The 15,282-nt window shown below is 42.4% G+C and overlaps 1 protein-coding gene across 1 annotated transcript in view; it reads left to right on the forward strand.

The window, feature by feature from the left end:
- Positions 1-11,213: 11,213 nt before the first annotated feature.
- The window catches only part of LOC133560846 (mitogen-activated protein kinase kinase kinase 11), a 70,977-nt gene continuing 66,908 nt past the window's right edge, over positions 11,214-15,282 (forward strand). Inside the window, exon 1 of the mRNA XM_061913834.1 lies at positions 11,214-12,849. Coding sequence (XP_061769818.1) covers positions 12,108-12,849 — 742 coding nt within the window. The 5' untranslated portion in view covers positions 11,214-12,107. The remainder of the gene's footprint in view (positions 12,850-15,282) is intronic.

Below are 15,282 nucleotides of genomic sequence, written 5' to 3' on the forward strand. Positions count from 1 at the left end.
GTAAGTTCGTAAACTTTGGAAAAAAATATACAACAATGCAATATTCAGTGTTGACGGCTAGATTTTTTTGTGGACATGTTTCATAAATTTTGATGTTAAAGGTTGTTTTTTTTGAAGAAATGTTTAGAATTAAGTTAATGAATCCAGATGGATCTCTATTGCAATCCCCAAAGAGGGCACTTTAAGTTGATGATTACTTTTATGTGTAGAAATCTTAAATTTATAATTGAATCACTTGTTTATTTTTCAACATGTTTTTAGTTATTTTTATAATCTTTTTTTCCAAATAGTTCAAGAAAGACCACTACAAATGAGCAATATTTTGCACTGTTATACAATTTGATAAATCAGAAACTGCTGACATAGTGCTGTAATTTACTTCTTTATCTCTTTTTTTCAACCAAAAATTATTTGCCCTGATTAGGGGGTACTTGAATTAAAAAAAATGTTCACAGGGGGTACATCACTGAAAAAAGACTCAAGAACCACTGGAATTAACATTCAATGATAGTTAACCTTACTATAGACACTTTACTAAATTGATATTATTAGCTGACAACAAACCTAACTAGCGACGTGAGACATACTGTAGTTTACGTGCTCAAAGCTGGAAAAGCTATAATGCATATTTTGAAAATTCGCTCCCTCCAAAGGTTGCAAATATTCACTTTAATTACCAACATGTAGTTAGGTTGATTAGTGCACGTTTAAAAAAAAGAAAAAAGAGGTCAGTGCCTCATCATTTAGGAAGATCACAGGTGACTGAGTTGCAGTATTTATTTGGGTGCTTCGAGTTTCTTCTCCCTGATCCTGGCCCCACCAGCAGCCTCCATGGTATTCTAAGATAAGGCTCAGGTCGAAAAGGTGATTGTTACCATGGACACACTCCGCCCAGCACTCTTTTGTGTCCAGCCCCTTTCCTCTTGCTCTTTTTCAACATTTTCCTAAACATTCCATTCTCTCGGCTAGATGGCCCCCTCCTTTCTAGATCCCCGGCACACCCGCCCCCAGCTCCAGCACCCCGAGCCGGGGGCCGAAAAAACAACTGTATCCTTCCTGCACAAGTGTTGACTCAGCGGACCTTGCTGCGTGCGGGGCAGGGGTTTGGTGTACGTATGTTAGGGGGAGGACTTTAGCGTCCAAACAAACGGCGTCCATGTAGCGAGGGGAAAGGAGGCATCAAACAAGAGGAAGCACACTGTTTCCACCAAGCAGCCAAAGGAGCGCCTCTTATTTTCCTTTCCTGCCAAGTGCCAAACTGCCTACTTTTTTGAGCACCTCTTTATAAACAAAACATGTCACTACTACTTGAATTTGGGACATTTTCCATTTTGGACCCCCATTTGCAGAATTCATATTCAGGTTTGCGGCCGCACACGGAAATTATATTTGTCGCTGATTTTCCTACATGGTCCATGCCAATCAGCAATATTCTTCTCAAGTCATATAAACAGGGGTGTGCAAACTACGGCCCGGGTGCCACATCTGGCCCGTTTGTCATTTAACCCGGCCCGCCAAATATTAGAACAAAATTAAACAAAAATCTGTTTTCAATCAATCAATCAAACTTTATTTTTATAGCGATTTTCATACCTAAAAGAAATGCAACGCAAAGTGATTTACAAAGTTAAAAACAATACCCCGGTGACCAATATCCACCATTATCACATACCTATGCACGGGCACAGATACCAAACACAAACACACGCACACAATATACATAAAAATGCAAATATATGGATAAAGGATCGCATGACTGAGTACAAAGGAGTCATGTGAGTAAGCACTATCACAGGAGCCACTATCAGCATACTTCCCAACCTTGAGACCTCCGATTTCGGGAGGTGGGGGGCGTGGTCAGGGGTGGGGCAGAGGTGTGGTTTGGGGGCGTGGTTGGGGCAGGGAGCGTGGTTAAGAGGAGAGTATATTTACAGCCAATTCACCAACTCGAGTATTTCATATATATATATATATATATATATATATATATATATATATATATATATATATATATATATAAATAAATGATAAATGGGTTGTACTTGTATAGCACTTTTCTACCTTCAAGGTACTCAAAGCGCTTTGACACTACTTCCACATTTACCCATTCACACACACATTCACACACTGATGGAGGGAGCGGCCATGCAAGGCGCCAACCAGCACCCATCAGGAGCAAGGGTGAAGTGTCTTGCTCAGGACACAACGGACGTGACGAGGTTGGTTCTAGGTGGGATTTGAACCAGTGACCCTCGGGTTGCGCACGGCCACTCTCCCACTGCGCCACGCCGTCCCATATATATATATATATATATATATGTATATATATGTATATATATATATATATATATATATATATATATATATATATATATATATATATATATATGAAATACTTAACTTTCAGTGAATTCTAGCTATATATATATTTATTTTATTATATATATAAATAAAAGAAACAGTTGAATTTCAGACGGCACCTATCAAATACACAGTAATAAAAACACAGTTGTTCTACTAACTGTACTGTGCTTGCTGGTTACTAAAAACAACAACAACACTTACCTTTCACTATTTGAGTAACATCACTTCCGAGTTTCCAGAAGATGGTGCCAGTATGTGCTTTGCCCTGCCTTCTCTCGCTGTCAGCTCTGTTCGTTTTTGTGTTGTTTGCGTCTATTTTCGTCTCTGTCAGCTCACTGCTTGTGTATGACCGCCAAACACTGTTGGATCTTAGCCCCTTTCCCACTGAAATGATCAACTTTGACGTTGGTTTTTCGACGTCCCAGTCAGCTTTTTCACCTGGCCGGATTCCTGCCTTCCTTTCCCGCCTCGAGGCTCCTCTTCCCCGCCACCTGCGAGCTGTGTGTCGGGCCCCACCTGGATTAGCTGCGCCCTTGGACGTGATGGCCCCCGCCAGGTTCGGTCATGTGAACGCAAGATCTTTGACAAACAAAACATTTATCCTGAAGGATTTCTTCACTTCCCGCGGATTTGACTTCCTCTGTGTGACGGAAACATGGCTGAGAGCCGGTGAGTCCACCCCTCTTAATGAACTTCTGCCTCCGAAATGTTCGTACTTTAATTCTCCCCGGTCGTCCGGTCGAAAAGGAGGAGGATTAGCAGTCGTTTTAAAAAATGACTTTAAATGCCGTCAAATCCGCCTGCAGTCCTCCTTTTCAAGCTTCGACTTGCGCATGTGTGAGCTGGAGGGGGCTTGGCCTCCAGCTCCAGCTGAATTTCGGGAGATTTTTGGGAGCAAATTTCTTCCGGGAGGTTTTCGGGAGAGGCGCTGAATTTCGGCAGTCTCCCGGAAAATCCGGGAGGGTTGGCAAGTATGACTATCAGACCATGTCCACCAGGACGCTGACACAAAAGTGCCTCCACAATCACGGCCGATAACTCCTGAGGCAGATCGATCATCTATGGAATATTGTAAAATTCCATCCATCCATCCATTTTGTACCGCTTTTCCCTTTTGTAGTGTGCATTTTAAATAATAAAAATTGTAAAATAGTAAGAACCATGAGTATAAATAAAGTATAAAATACAAGTAAGACATACAGTCGTGGTCAAAAGTTTACATACACCACTTGTAAAGAACATAATGTCATGGCTGTCTTGAGTTTCCAAAAATTTCTACAACTCTTATTTTTTTGTGAAAAGAGTGATTGGAGCACATAGTTGTTGGTCACAAAAAAAATTCATGAAGTTTGGTTCTTTTATTAATTTATTATGGGTCTACTGAAAATGTGACCAAATCTGCAGGGTCAAAAGTATACATACAGCAATGTTAATATTTGGTTCCATGTCCCTTGGCAAGTTTCATTGCAATAAGGACCTTTTGGTAGCCATCCACAAGCTTCTGGTTGAATTTTTGACCACTCCTCTTGACAAAACTGGTACAGTTCAGCTAAATTTGTTGGTTTTCGGACATGGACTTGTTCCTTCAGCCCTGTCCACATGTTTAAGTCAGGACTTTGGGAAGGCCATTCTAAAACCATAGTTCTAGCCTGATTTAGCCATTCCTTTACCACTTTTGACATGTGTCTGGGGGTCATTGTGCTTTTGGAACACCCAACTGCGCCCAAGACCCGAACTCCGGGCTGATGATTTTAGGTTGTCTTGAAGAATTTGGAGGTCATCCTCCTTTTTCATTGTCCCATTTACTCTCTGTAAAGCACCAGTTCCGTTGGCAGCAAAACAGGCCCGACGCGTAATACTACCACCACCCATACTTGCCAACCGTCCCGATTTTCTCGGTAGACTCACAAACTTTAGTGCCCCTCCCGAAAATCTCTCGGGGAAACCATTCTCCTGAATTTGTCCCGATTTCCACCCAGACATCAATATTGGAGGCGTGCCTTGAGCGTCCTCTACAACCTATCGTCACGTCCGCATTTCCTCTATACAAACAGCGTGCCGGCCCAGCCAAAGAGTATACGCAGCTTTTACACACACGCACGAGTGTGTGTAAAAGGCCTACTTGATCAACAGCCATACAGGTCACACTGACGGTACCCGTATAAACAACTTTAACACTGTTACTAATATGCGCCACACTGTGAACCCACACCAAACAAAAATGAGAATCACATTTCGGGAGAACATCCACACCGTAACACAACATAAACAGAACAGAACAAATACCCAGAACCCCCTGCAGCACTAAGTCTTCCGGGACGCTACAATATACACCCCTCCCCCTCGCTACCACCAAACCTTGACCCCAACTCCGCCCACCTCAACCCCGCTCACCTCAAACTCTCCCCCCCTCAATTTTTTCCCCCCAAACATATTGCTGGGTATTGTGGCCAAACAGCTCAATTTTTGTTTCATCTGACATCAGATTGACAAGGATTAGACCTTCTGGAGGAAAATTCTGTGGTCGGATTAAACAAAAATTGAGACGTTTGGCCACGATACCGAGCAATATGTTTAATCTGACCACAGAACTTTCCTCCAGAAGGTCTTATCTTTGTCCATGTGATGTCACATGTTCAGTAGACCCATCCATCCGTCCATCCATCCATCCATTTTCTACCGCTTATTCCCTTTTGGGGTCGCGGGGGGCACTGGAGCCTATGTCAGCTACAATAGACCCATAATAAATTAATAAAAGAAACAAACTTCATGAATGTTTTTTGTGACCAACAGGTATGTGCTCCAATTACTCTATCACAAAAAATTTGAGTTGTAGAAATTATTGGAAACTCAAGACAGCCATGACATTATGTCCTTCACAAGTGTATGTAAAATTTTGACCACGACTGTATGAAGATTAATAGAAAAAAAACACGTAAAAGCCAAATCAAAAAGGTGGGTCTTAAGCCTGCTCTTAAAAACATGAATGTTCTCCGCAGCCCTGAGGTCCTCCAGCAAGCTGTTCCGACGGGGGACCATAATTGTGGAAATATGCCATCCCGTGACTTTTTGTCCTGACTTTTGGAATAATTGGGAGATGAGTGCCGGAGGATCTCAGGGCCCGGTAAGGCTCATAGGGTAAAAGCAAATCTGAAAGATAAAAAGGCTGAATACCATAAAAACATTTGTAGATAGATAGATAGATAAATAGATAGATAGATAGATAGATAGATAGATAGATAGATAGATAGATAGATAGATAGATAGATAGATAGATAGATAGATAGATAGATAGATAGATAGATAGATAGTACTTTATTGATTCCTTCAGGAGAGTTCCCTCAGGAAAATTAAAATTCCAGCAGCAGTGTACAGAATTGAGATCGAAATTAAAAAGTAAATCATGTAGGTATAAAAGGAAACAAAATAGAAAAATATTACAATAAGAATAAAAATAAAAAGCAACAATGAGAATAAAAATATAACAATAAAATAGAAATACAACAAGAGAAACTAAGCAGTATGACCATGTAATGAAAAAGTATTGCACTATCATTTTTTTGCATCCCCTGTCATCCTAGTATCCCCCCCCCCCCACCCAACCACCCCCCCCCCCCATAAAATAAAATATAAACCATAAGAATAACCTTAAAATTGATCCTGAAACACACGGGGAGCCAATGCAGAGATTTTAAAACTGGTCTAATGTGAGCCCGCCTTCCTGTCTTTGTCAAGACACGTGCCACTGAATTTTGGAGTAATTGCAAAGGTGTAATAACCTTTTTAGGAAGACCAGAAAGCAGGGTGTCACAATAATCTATACAACGTCAGAATCAGAAATACTTTATTAATCCCTGAGGGGAGATTAAAATTTTCTGCACTCTCCCATTCAAGAGCAGATAAACATTACAGTGAGACAGAACAGCATTGCTGACATATCTGCCAAGGGGGAAAAAACTCATAACCATAGCACACATCCCTCTTACGTGTGTGTAAAAGGGAAACATCAAAGAACACAAAGGACATCAAATACATTAAAAGAGCAGAGCTTATGCAACCAGCCATGTTTACATACAGCTAGGAATAAAAAATAAAAGAAACATACACTGCGGTGTTCCACGCCATCGTCTGCTGGGGTGGGGGGGAGCATGGCCAAAAACAGGAGCAGGCCCAACAAAGCAACCAAGAGAGCCGACTCCACTCTCGGCCGCCCACTAACTCTCGGCCTGTGTCCAATCTGCATGGATGAGCGAGGATGCATCCAAGGAGACTGAGGTGTCCGATACCTGCTCATTCAGCCAAGACCCTATAAACTGGTCCGACCCCGGTTCTCAGTGCTAACTCCGCAGCCCTGTCTCTTCATCCTCATTTCCTACGGTCTCTCCAAACTGACTCTGGTGTGGTGGAGACCCAGCAGCTGGTCTCCATGGCTCCCGGGAGGCAGATCCAAAAGTCCACAAAAAAGCACCGCAGAAGTCACGAACGTGGCACCCCTTGTCACACAGGGTGGCTTCGTAAAAAAAGAGTGCGGGTCCCAAACCAAAAGGCAAAATACCTCTAATAACCCCGTTTACATATGAGTTGGGAAATTGTGTTAAATGTAAATATAAACGGAATACAATGATTGCAAATCCTTTTCAACCCATATTCAGTTGAATATGCTACAAAGACAACATATTTGAAACTGATGTCAAACTGATAAACAGTTTTTGTGTGTGCAAATAATCATTAACTTTAGAATTTGATGCCAGCAACACGTGACAAAGAAGTTGGGAAAGGTGGCAATAAATACTGATAAAGTTGAGGAATGCTCATCAAACACTTATTTGGAACATCCCACAGGTGTGCAGGCTAATTGGGAACAGGTGGGTGCCATGATTGGGTATAAAAACAGCTTCCCAAAAAATGCTCAGTCTTTCACAAGAAAGGATGGGGCGAGGCACACCCCTTTGTCCACAACTGCCTGAGCAAATAGTCAAAAAGTTTAAGAATAACGTTTCTCAAAGTGCAATTGCAAGACATTTAGGGATTTCAACATCTAAGGTCCATAATATCATCAAAAGGTTCATAGAATCTGGGAAATCACTCTACGTAAGCGGTATGGCCGGAAACCAACATTGAATGACTGTGACCTTTGATCCCTCAGACTGCACTGTATCAAAAACCGACATCAATCTCGAAAGGATATCACCACATGGGCTCAGGAACACTTCAGAAAACCACTTTCACTACATCTGTAAGTGCAAGTTAAAGCTCTACTATGCAAATCGAAAGCCATTTATCAACAACAGCCGGCTTCTCTGGCCCCGAAATCAGATGGACTGATGCAAAGTGAAAAAGTGTTCTGTGGTCTAACGAGTCCACATTTCAAATTGTTTTTGGAAACTGTGGACGTTGTGTCCTCTGGAACAAAGAGGAAAAGAACCATCCGGATTGTTTTAGGCGCGAAGTTCAAAAGCCAGTATCTGTGATGGTATGGGGGTGTATTAGCGCCCAAGGCATGACTAACCTACACATCTGTGAAGGCACCATTAATGCTAAAAGTACATACAGGTTTTGGAGCAGCATATGTTGCCATCCAAGCAACGTTATCATGGATGTTCCTGCTTATTTCAGCAAGACAATGCCAAGCCATGTGTTAGAAAAGCGTGGCTTCGTAAAAAAAGAGTGCGGGTACTTTCCTGGCCCGCCTGCAGTCCAGACCTGTCTCCCATCGAAAATGTGTGGCGCATTATGAAGCGTAAAATACGACTGCGGAGACCCCGGACTGTTGAAGGACTGAAGCTCTACATAAAACAAGAATTGGAAAGAATTCCACTTTCAAAGCTTCAACAATTAGTTTCCTCAGTTCCCAAACCTTTATTGAGTGTTGTTAAAAGAAAAGGTGATGTAACAAAGTGGTGAACATGCCCTTTCCCAACTACTTTGGCACGTGTTGCAGCCATGAAATTCTAAGTTAATTAGTATTTGCAAAAAAAAAAAATTATGTTTATGAGTTTGAACTTCAAAAATCTTGTCTTTGCAGTCTATTCAATTGAATATGGGTTGAAAGGGATTTGCAAATCATTGTATTCCGTTTATATTTACATCTAACACAAATTCCCAACTCATATGGAAACTGTGTTTGTAATTCACTTCACTTTTTGGTCAAGTGTTCCTCACAGGACTTTGACGCGATGGTGGCTTCTGCTGCGTTTTTTTTGTAGCACCTGTTGAAAGACTAGCAAAGCAAATACGAAATCTGAATCCAAACATGTTTTATACACACTGAGGATTTTTTCATCTTTTAGCTACTCTATTGTTACAAAGTAAAGAAACTGTTCCAAAAGATTACGTGAGACAACACTTCAAAATATTTAATTGGTTCTTTAAGGGGACCTTTGATGATTTTCCTCCATTCTAACCTGTAAATGATACAATGTTGGATACTCGTGTTAAACAATACCAAAACGTGGTGAGAAATTGTTTTATTTTGTCCAAGCCTGGGCCCCTGGATAGAAGTTCCAGACTGAGGCAGAGGAAGAAAAAAAAACTCATATCCATCCATCCATCCATTTTCTATCGCTTATTCCCTTTGGGGTCGCGGGGGGCGCTGGTGCCTACCTCAGCTACAATCGGGTAGAAGGCGGGGTACACCCTGGACAAGTCGCCACCTCATCGCAGGGCCAACACAGATAGACATATAGAGCACACATAAACGTGTGTAAGAGGGAAATATCAAAGAACACAAAGGACATTAAAGACATTAAAAGAGCAGAGCTGATGCAACCAGCTGTTCTACACACAGCCACAAAAGTAAAACAACAACAAAAAAACAACATATACAGCCAGAGACAGGAGCAGACCCAACAAAGCAACTAAGAGAGCCGACTCCACCCTCGGCCGCCCACCAACTCTCAGCGAGTGTCCAGTCTGCATGGATGAGCGAGGATACATACCCAGCAATATGTTTGGAGGAGAAAAGGTGAGTGCTTTAATCCCAGGAACATCAATCCTCCCGTCCAAAGGCAAAACCCAGTAACTCAATTTTGGTCAAAACTGAGCTGATAATAATTTTGGAATTCCTAGGTGATATGCTTTACATTAGTGTATGCGATATTGTAATTTGGTCCGTAAGTAAGCTGTTACGCGCATGGCAGTACCTAGCAACTACCACATAACCGCGTTGATACAACAGAAAAACCTAGTATCTCAAGGGACCAATCGGAGCTTCTTTGTCAGTCGCCTTATTGTCTTTAATGAGACATTTGCACGAATGGGGGCCGACGGTCAACCTGATTATGTGATATTATGGCACGATTGGATATTTGGAAGATTGGCCCAGGACGTTGCAAGCCCCTACATTAAATGTATTGTTCTTGATTTTTCCCCTTGCATACTCTTTTGGGCAGATAACTGTGGAGGTCAAAATAAAAACTTGACGCTGTGCACGACTCTTGCCCAATGTGCAAACACAGAATGGGGCTCACCCGAGATTGTGGTAAAATATCTGGAGAAAGGGCACACGTTCATGAGAGCAGATTCAATCCATGGCTCAATCGGCAAGAAAATGAAAGCTCAAGAAAACATCTATACGTTTGATGACTTTGTAGATCTTTGTAAGACAGCATCAAGATGGATTGGTATTCCTTTGTTTTCTCAAAATCAGCTAGAAGGGAGTTACTAGGTTTTGCCTTTGGACGGGAGAAGCCTACTGTCAAGCATGGTGGTGGTAGTAATATGCTCTGGGTCTGTTTTGCTGCCGATGGAACTGGTGCTTTAAATGGGACAATGAAAAAGGAGGATTACCTCCAAATTCTTCAGAACAAGCTAAAATCATCAGCCCGGAGGTTGGGTTTTGGGCACAGTTGCGTGTTCCAACGGGACAAGGACCCCAAACACACGTCAAAAGTGGTAACGGAATGGCTAAATCAGGCTGGATGTAAGGTTTTAGATTGGCCTTCCCAAAGTCCTGACTTAACGTGGACAATGCCGAAGAAAAAAGTCCATGTCAGAAAACCAACAAATTTAGCTGAACTGCACCAATTTTGTCAAGAGGAGTGGTCAAAAATTCAACCAGAAGCTTGCCAGAAACTTGCGAATGGCTACCAAAGCACCTTACAGCAGATTTGGTCCCATTTTCAGTAGACCCATTGGCCCTGCGATGAGGTGGCGACTTGTCCAGGGTGTACCCCGCCTTCCGCCCGATTGTAGCTGAGATAGGCGCCAGTGCCCCCCGCGACCCCAAAAGGGAATAAGCGGTAGAAAATGGATGGATGGATGGATGGAAAATAACCAAACTTCATGAATTTTTTTTGTGACCAACAAGTATGTGCTCCAATCACACTATCACAAAAAAATAAGAGATGTAGAAAGTAAATCTATCTATCTATCTATCTATCTATCTATCTATCTATCTATCTATCTATCTCTCTCTCTCTCTCTCTCTCTCTCTCTCTCTCTCTCTCTCTCTCTCTCTCTCGTCTCTCTCTCTCTCTCTATCTATCTATCTATCTATCTATCTATCTATCTATCTATCTATCTATCTATGCGCTTCCAAAGACATGCACCTGGGGATAGGTTGTTTGTCAACACTATAGTGTGTGAATGTTGTCTGTCTATCTGTGTTGGCCCTGCGATGAGGGCGACTTGTCCAGGGTGTACCCTTCCTCCCGCCTGGTTGTAGCTGAGATAGGCACTAAATTCCAGATTTAAAGCACATTTTGACTCTGGTTTGTTTACTTTTTCCTCGCCGGAAAGCAAAGCTCTAGTGTGTGTCACTTTTATTTTGACGGGGCTAACCGGATGTGCGCTTCGATTAGCAGGTCAAGCGTCTCCTGTCATGTGACTTCCTGTTGGCGAAACTAAAGTTTTGAAGCCACACCCTCTCAGTGACTGTGAGCAAACACATAGAAGAGCTTCGAGCTCTTCCGAATGGAATACTACAATAAATCCTGGATGTGATTTTTGTTGGGGTATTTTTTAATCTCTTTTCATCCGCTTCCTAACAAGAAAGGCGCGTACGCGGACGAACCCACACAGGAACTACCACCACCGTGATGAGGATATTGCCCAAGTAGATGTTCTTCTTTGAAAAGATATGGAGATATATGTGTGGGCTAGTACTTTCATTGCTTGTGTGTGCCGTAAAAAACGAATAACTGCATGTAGGTTTTTCGTCAAAGTTCGACTACTAAAAAATGGTCACCTTTGAAAGTTGTCGTAAAACACTGGACTGAATGCTGCCTTTCCTGTCATTCTTCTCTCCACTTCCGGTTGGTGGTGGCCACTGCACTTAATGGCTAAAAATACTTAGAAAAAAAGTTTCCAGCTAGCTAGCAAAGCCTAGAAGAACTTTTGTCACTTTGATGTATACTTGTCTTCAACAGGTGCCCTTTGAAAGAGCTAATGATGTCATTATGAGGTTGGTCAAGATCCTGCAAAACACAGGCTGTTTAGGTTACATTGTGCTCTAACCATGTGTTGGGAAACCACGTACTGCATGACTGCAAGGCCTTGCGTTCAGAATCTGTGCTAATCCACAGCGCCCCTAATCTACCCTCCACCCCGGACTATGCTACATCAATTGGATCCCTTAAACCACCTGCTGATTGTCCGTCGCCCTTTTACCGGCGAACATTTCATTCATCCCTGATGAGCCAACAAGACAGACAGGAAAGGGAGCTAGGTGCAATAAAGTACTCCTTTGTACTTTATTTTCAAACCTGTGGGCTTCAGAGTCAAATCCAGTCCAAGCAACCGCCATGGAGCCGCTGAAGAACATATTCAGCAGAAGCCCGTTGTCCAGCTGGAAGAACTTGGATCAATCGCAGAAAGGCAGCTTTGCCAACCCTGTGTGGACGGCCTTGTTCGACTATGAGGCGTCCTGCAAGGATGAGCTCACCCTGCGCAAGGGTGACCTGGTGGAGGTTTTGTCGCTGGACTCTGAGATATCCGGGGACGAAGGCTGGTGGGCGGGTAAGGTGAACAACAAAGTGGGCATCTTCCCCTCCAACTACGGGTCCTTCAAACCCAGCGGCTACGGAAAGCTGCCGGGCAGAGGAGTGGTTGGCGAGCTGGGGGAGTTGGAACCCGAGGTGGTGAACTTCCGTGAGCTCAGCCTGGAGGAGGTCATAGGGGTGGGCGGGTTTGGTAAGGTGTACCGTGGCACCTGGCGAGGCGGGCTGGTGGCTGTCAAAGCTGCCCGACAAGACCCGGACGAGGATATCAGCGTGACGGCGCAGAACGTCCGGCAGGAGGCTCGTCTCTTCGCCATGCTCACCCACCCCAACATCATCACCCTGAAAGGTGTCTGCCTGCAGGAACCCAACCTGTGTCTAATCATGGAATATGCATCTGGCGGGCCGCTGAGCCGGGCGCTGGCCGGCCGACGCATCCCGCCTCACATCCTTGTCAACTGGGCCGTGCAGATCGCTCGAGGGATGCTCTACTTGCACAACGAGGCCATCGTCCCAGTCATACATCGAGACCTCAAGTCCAACAACAGTAAGTTCTTAGTCTTTCTTTAATGGTTGACAAATTTAAAACCTGCTGGAACTTTGGTATCGGTCCTTTAACTGTGTTAACCATCGTTTGACTTTTCTATTCTTGTATTTCCTTTAACCTAAAGTTTATGTTCTCATAAACTCTTTTCATATGCAACAGGTGTCCAAACTGCCGCATGTACAAAAAATGTGTGTGTGTGGGCAGGGTCTTCACACTCTAATGTTAGATAAATGTAAAGAAAAAATAACTTTGTGATTTAGGTAACAAAGGAATCCTCCTAAATGTACTTCTTCTTATATACTAATGTTATTATTACTATTATTATTTATATTGTTATAACTAATTGTCTTTTTGAGTCTTTTACGTACTTGAAAACTTACCAAAATTTGAGAACTCGTGCATCCTTGTAAAAGTAGTTCCTCATGACATGAAGCACGAAAATCACCAGAGACTGCATAGGACACACAGTCGGGCTGTGCAAATATGGAAATAAAAGAAAGTGAAGGAAGGGTCAGCCGACATGTAAACGTCTTTGAGTAAAATAGCAGCGTTTGTTTGTAGATCACTGGAGCACAGATTTAATTCCCAGTGTTCAAGTATAAAAAAAAAAAAACTGCAGGCTGCAAATGGCCCCCTAGTTGCACTTTGGACACCTTGCCATGTGTAAAAGAAGTAGAACTAGGGCAATTGGACTTCCTGGTGTAACATAGTGGGCTTGTTGTGTGTAAATAGTGTTTAAGAGGCCATACTTTGCACAAAGGCAACCTTTTCAAAGCTCCTCCACAAGGCTATTTAGTCTCACCTGTGGTATAAATAAACCAGCTCAGCTTGACATAAATGTATAGTTTTTATCCATTATTTTTTGTTTTGGATCTGAACCTAGATCAGTAAAAGTTGGATCAAAATCTCTAAGCACCAGCTGGCACTGCAAGGCCCTGTAAATGTGCAAATATTTGACAGTATTCAAGAATAAGTTCCTGTTTGGACCTTGATTCTATGCAGGCCATTTGGGCCTCGTCATTAAAGCGCCAGGCAGATGTATTGCTGATAAAACGTTCTAACAAGTGTCCACCTGTTGTTATCATTCTAGCGCCGGGTTGTACACAATCACTGTCAGCTCTGTGATTGTATCTAGTGCCTTGGTTCACGCTGTGTTGAACCACAGATCTTACCACGCTCCGAAAAAATAGAACCGCCCCCACCCCAGTCTCGGAACTGACTCCCCAAAACATTGCTTGCTTGCTGTCAAGTTCTGGGAATATGAGCCTGGTTTGGCGCTGTGTTGTTCTTCAGCGCCCAGCATGGGCTCTTCTGTCAACTTCGTCCCGTCTGTGTGTTTGTACATGAACACAATCCCTCTCCTGTGCGCCCACTAGATCTTATCTCCCCCTCCTGGTCCGTGTTTTTTATTTCTTTGTAACAGACTTGTCCTGACACGTCTACAGTACACAGCTACTACCCTGTTATGACACTCGGCCATATCCTGTTGTCCGGGCAATGGCGGCTTATTTCGTCACACTGACCATGTGGCAGGCTTCAGTGAACTAAAAGTGAAGCTAAATAAACAAAAAAACAGAACAGTGAGAAAAAGATTACTTGCATAATTATTAGTTCCCCAACAAGTAGTTCTTCTTTTGTGCAGTTGCCATTTTTGGAAATGGGTCACGCTATGTTTCAAATTTCTAATATATACTCCGTGCACTACGTACTTTGTGTACTTCTTCAGGGTGCACAATTTCAGTGTGTGGCTGTCTCTTAAATATAATACTTCGGTCAGAACACTTAAGAACGTTTACTGCAGAGACGTTGTTTGGTTTGCAATGTAGTGAGTCCTTGGGATCTACGGGTTGTGATTTGAGTGGGTGCCCTAGGAAATTCAATGGGTCACCAATAAAAGAAAAAAATCTATATTTTCTTATTTTCCTTAAATTGTAGCGTTAAACTTGTTTTATTATAGTATGCTATTGGTTATAATTAACATATATTTTGATTTATGTTCAATAAGTATTTAAAATGAAATGAAATTCAACATTTTAACAAATATCGCGTTTGTGCTGAGCAGATGCACAGAAGCGCTTGTCTGGCCTGCTGACGAGGTATTTTGCTAGTTAGTTGGGCTTCAACTAACGACTATTTTTATAGTCGATATTTCATTGACTGTCTTAAAGATTAGTCCACTAATTTAATTATGCAACGTATTCAGTGGCTCCAATTTGGCCATCAGGTGTTCAAAACAACTTGACATATTTTTAAGGCATGTCTCAAATGAAGATGAGTAATTCATTCATAAATATTTATTTAGACTGCAACTGTGCTGCTCATTAGGCTTTTATGAAATAATAACGGTCTTTTTTTAAAATGTAATCAACTTAAAAGCAAGAAAAGGTAAAGCGCTGATAAAAACATAATAATTTTGTTATGTAAACAAAGGAT

The sequence above is a fragment of the Nerophis ophidion genome, linkage group LG10 (genome assembly GCF_033978795.1).
Source record: "Nerophis ophidion isolate RoL-2023_Sa linkage group LG10, RoL_Noph_v1.0, whole genome shotgun sequence".
In the NCBI taxonomy this organism is placed as follows: domain Eukaryota; kingdom Metazoa; phylum Chordata; class Actinopteri; order Syngnathiformes; family Syngnathidae; genus Nerophis; species Nerophis ophidion.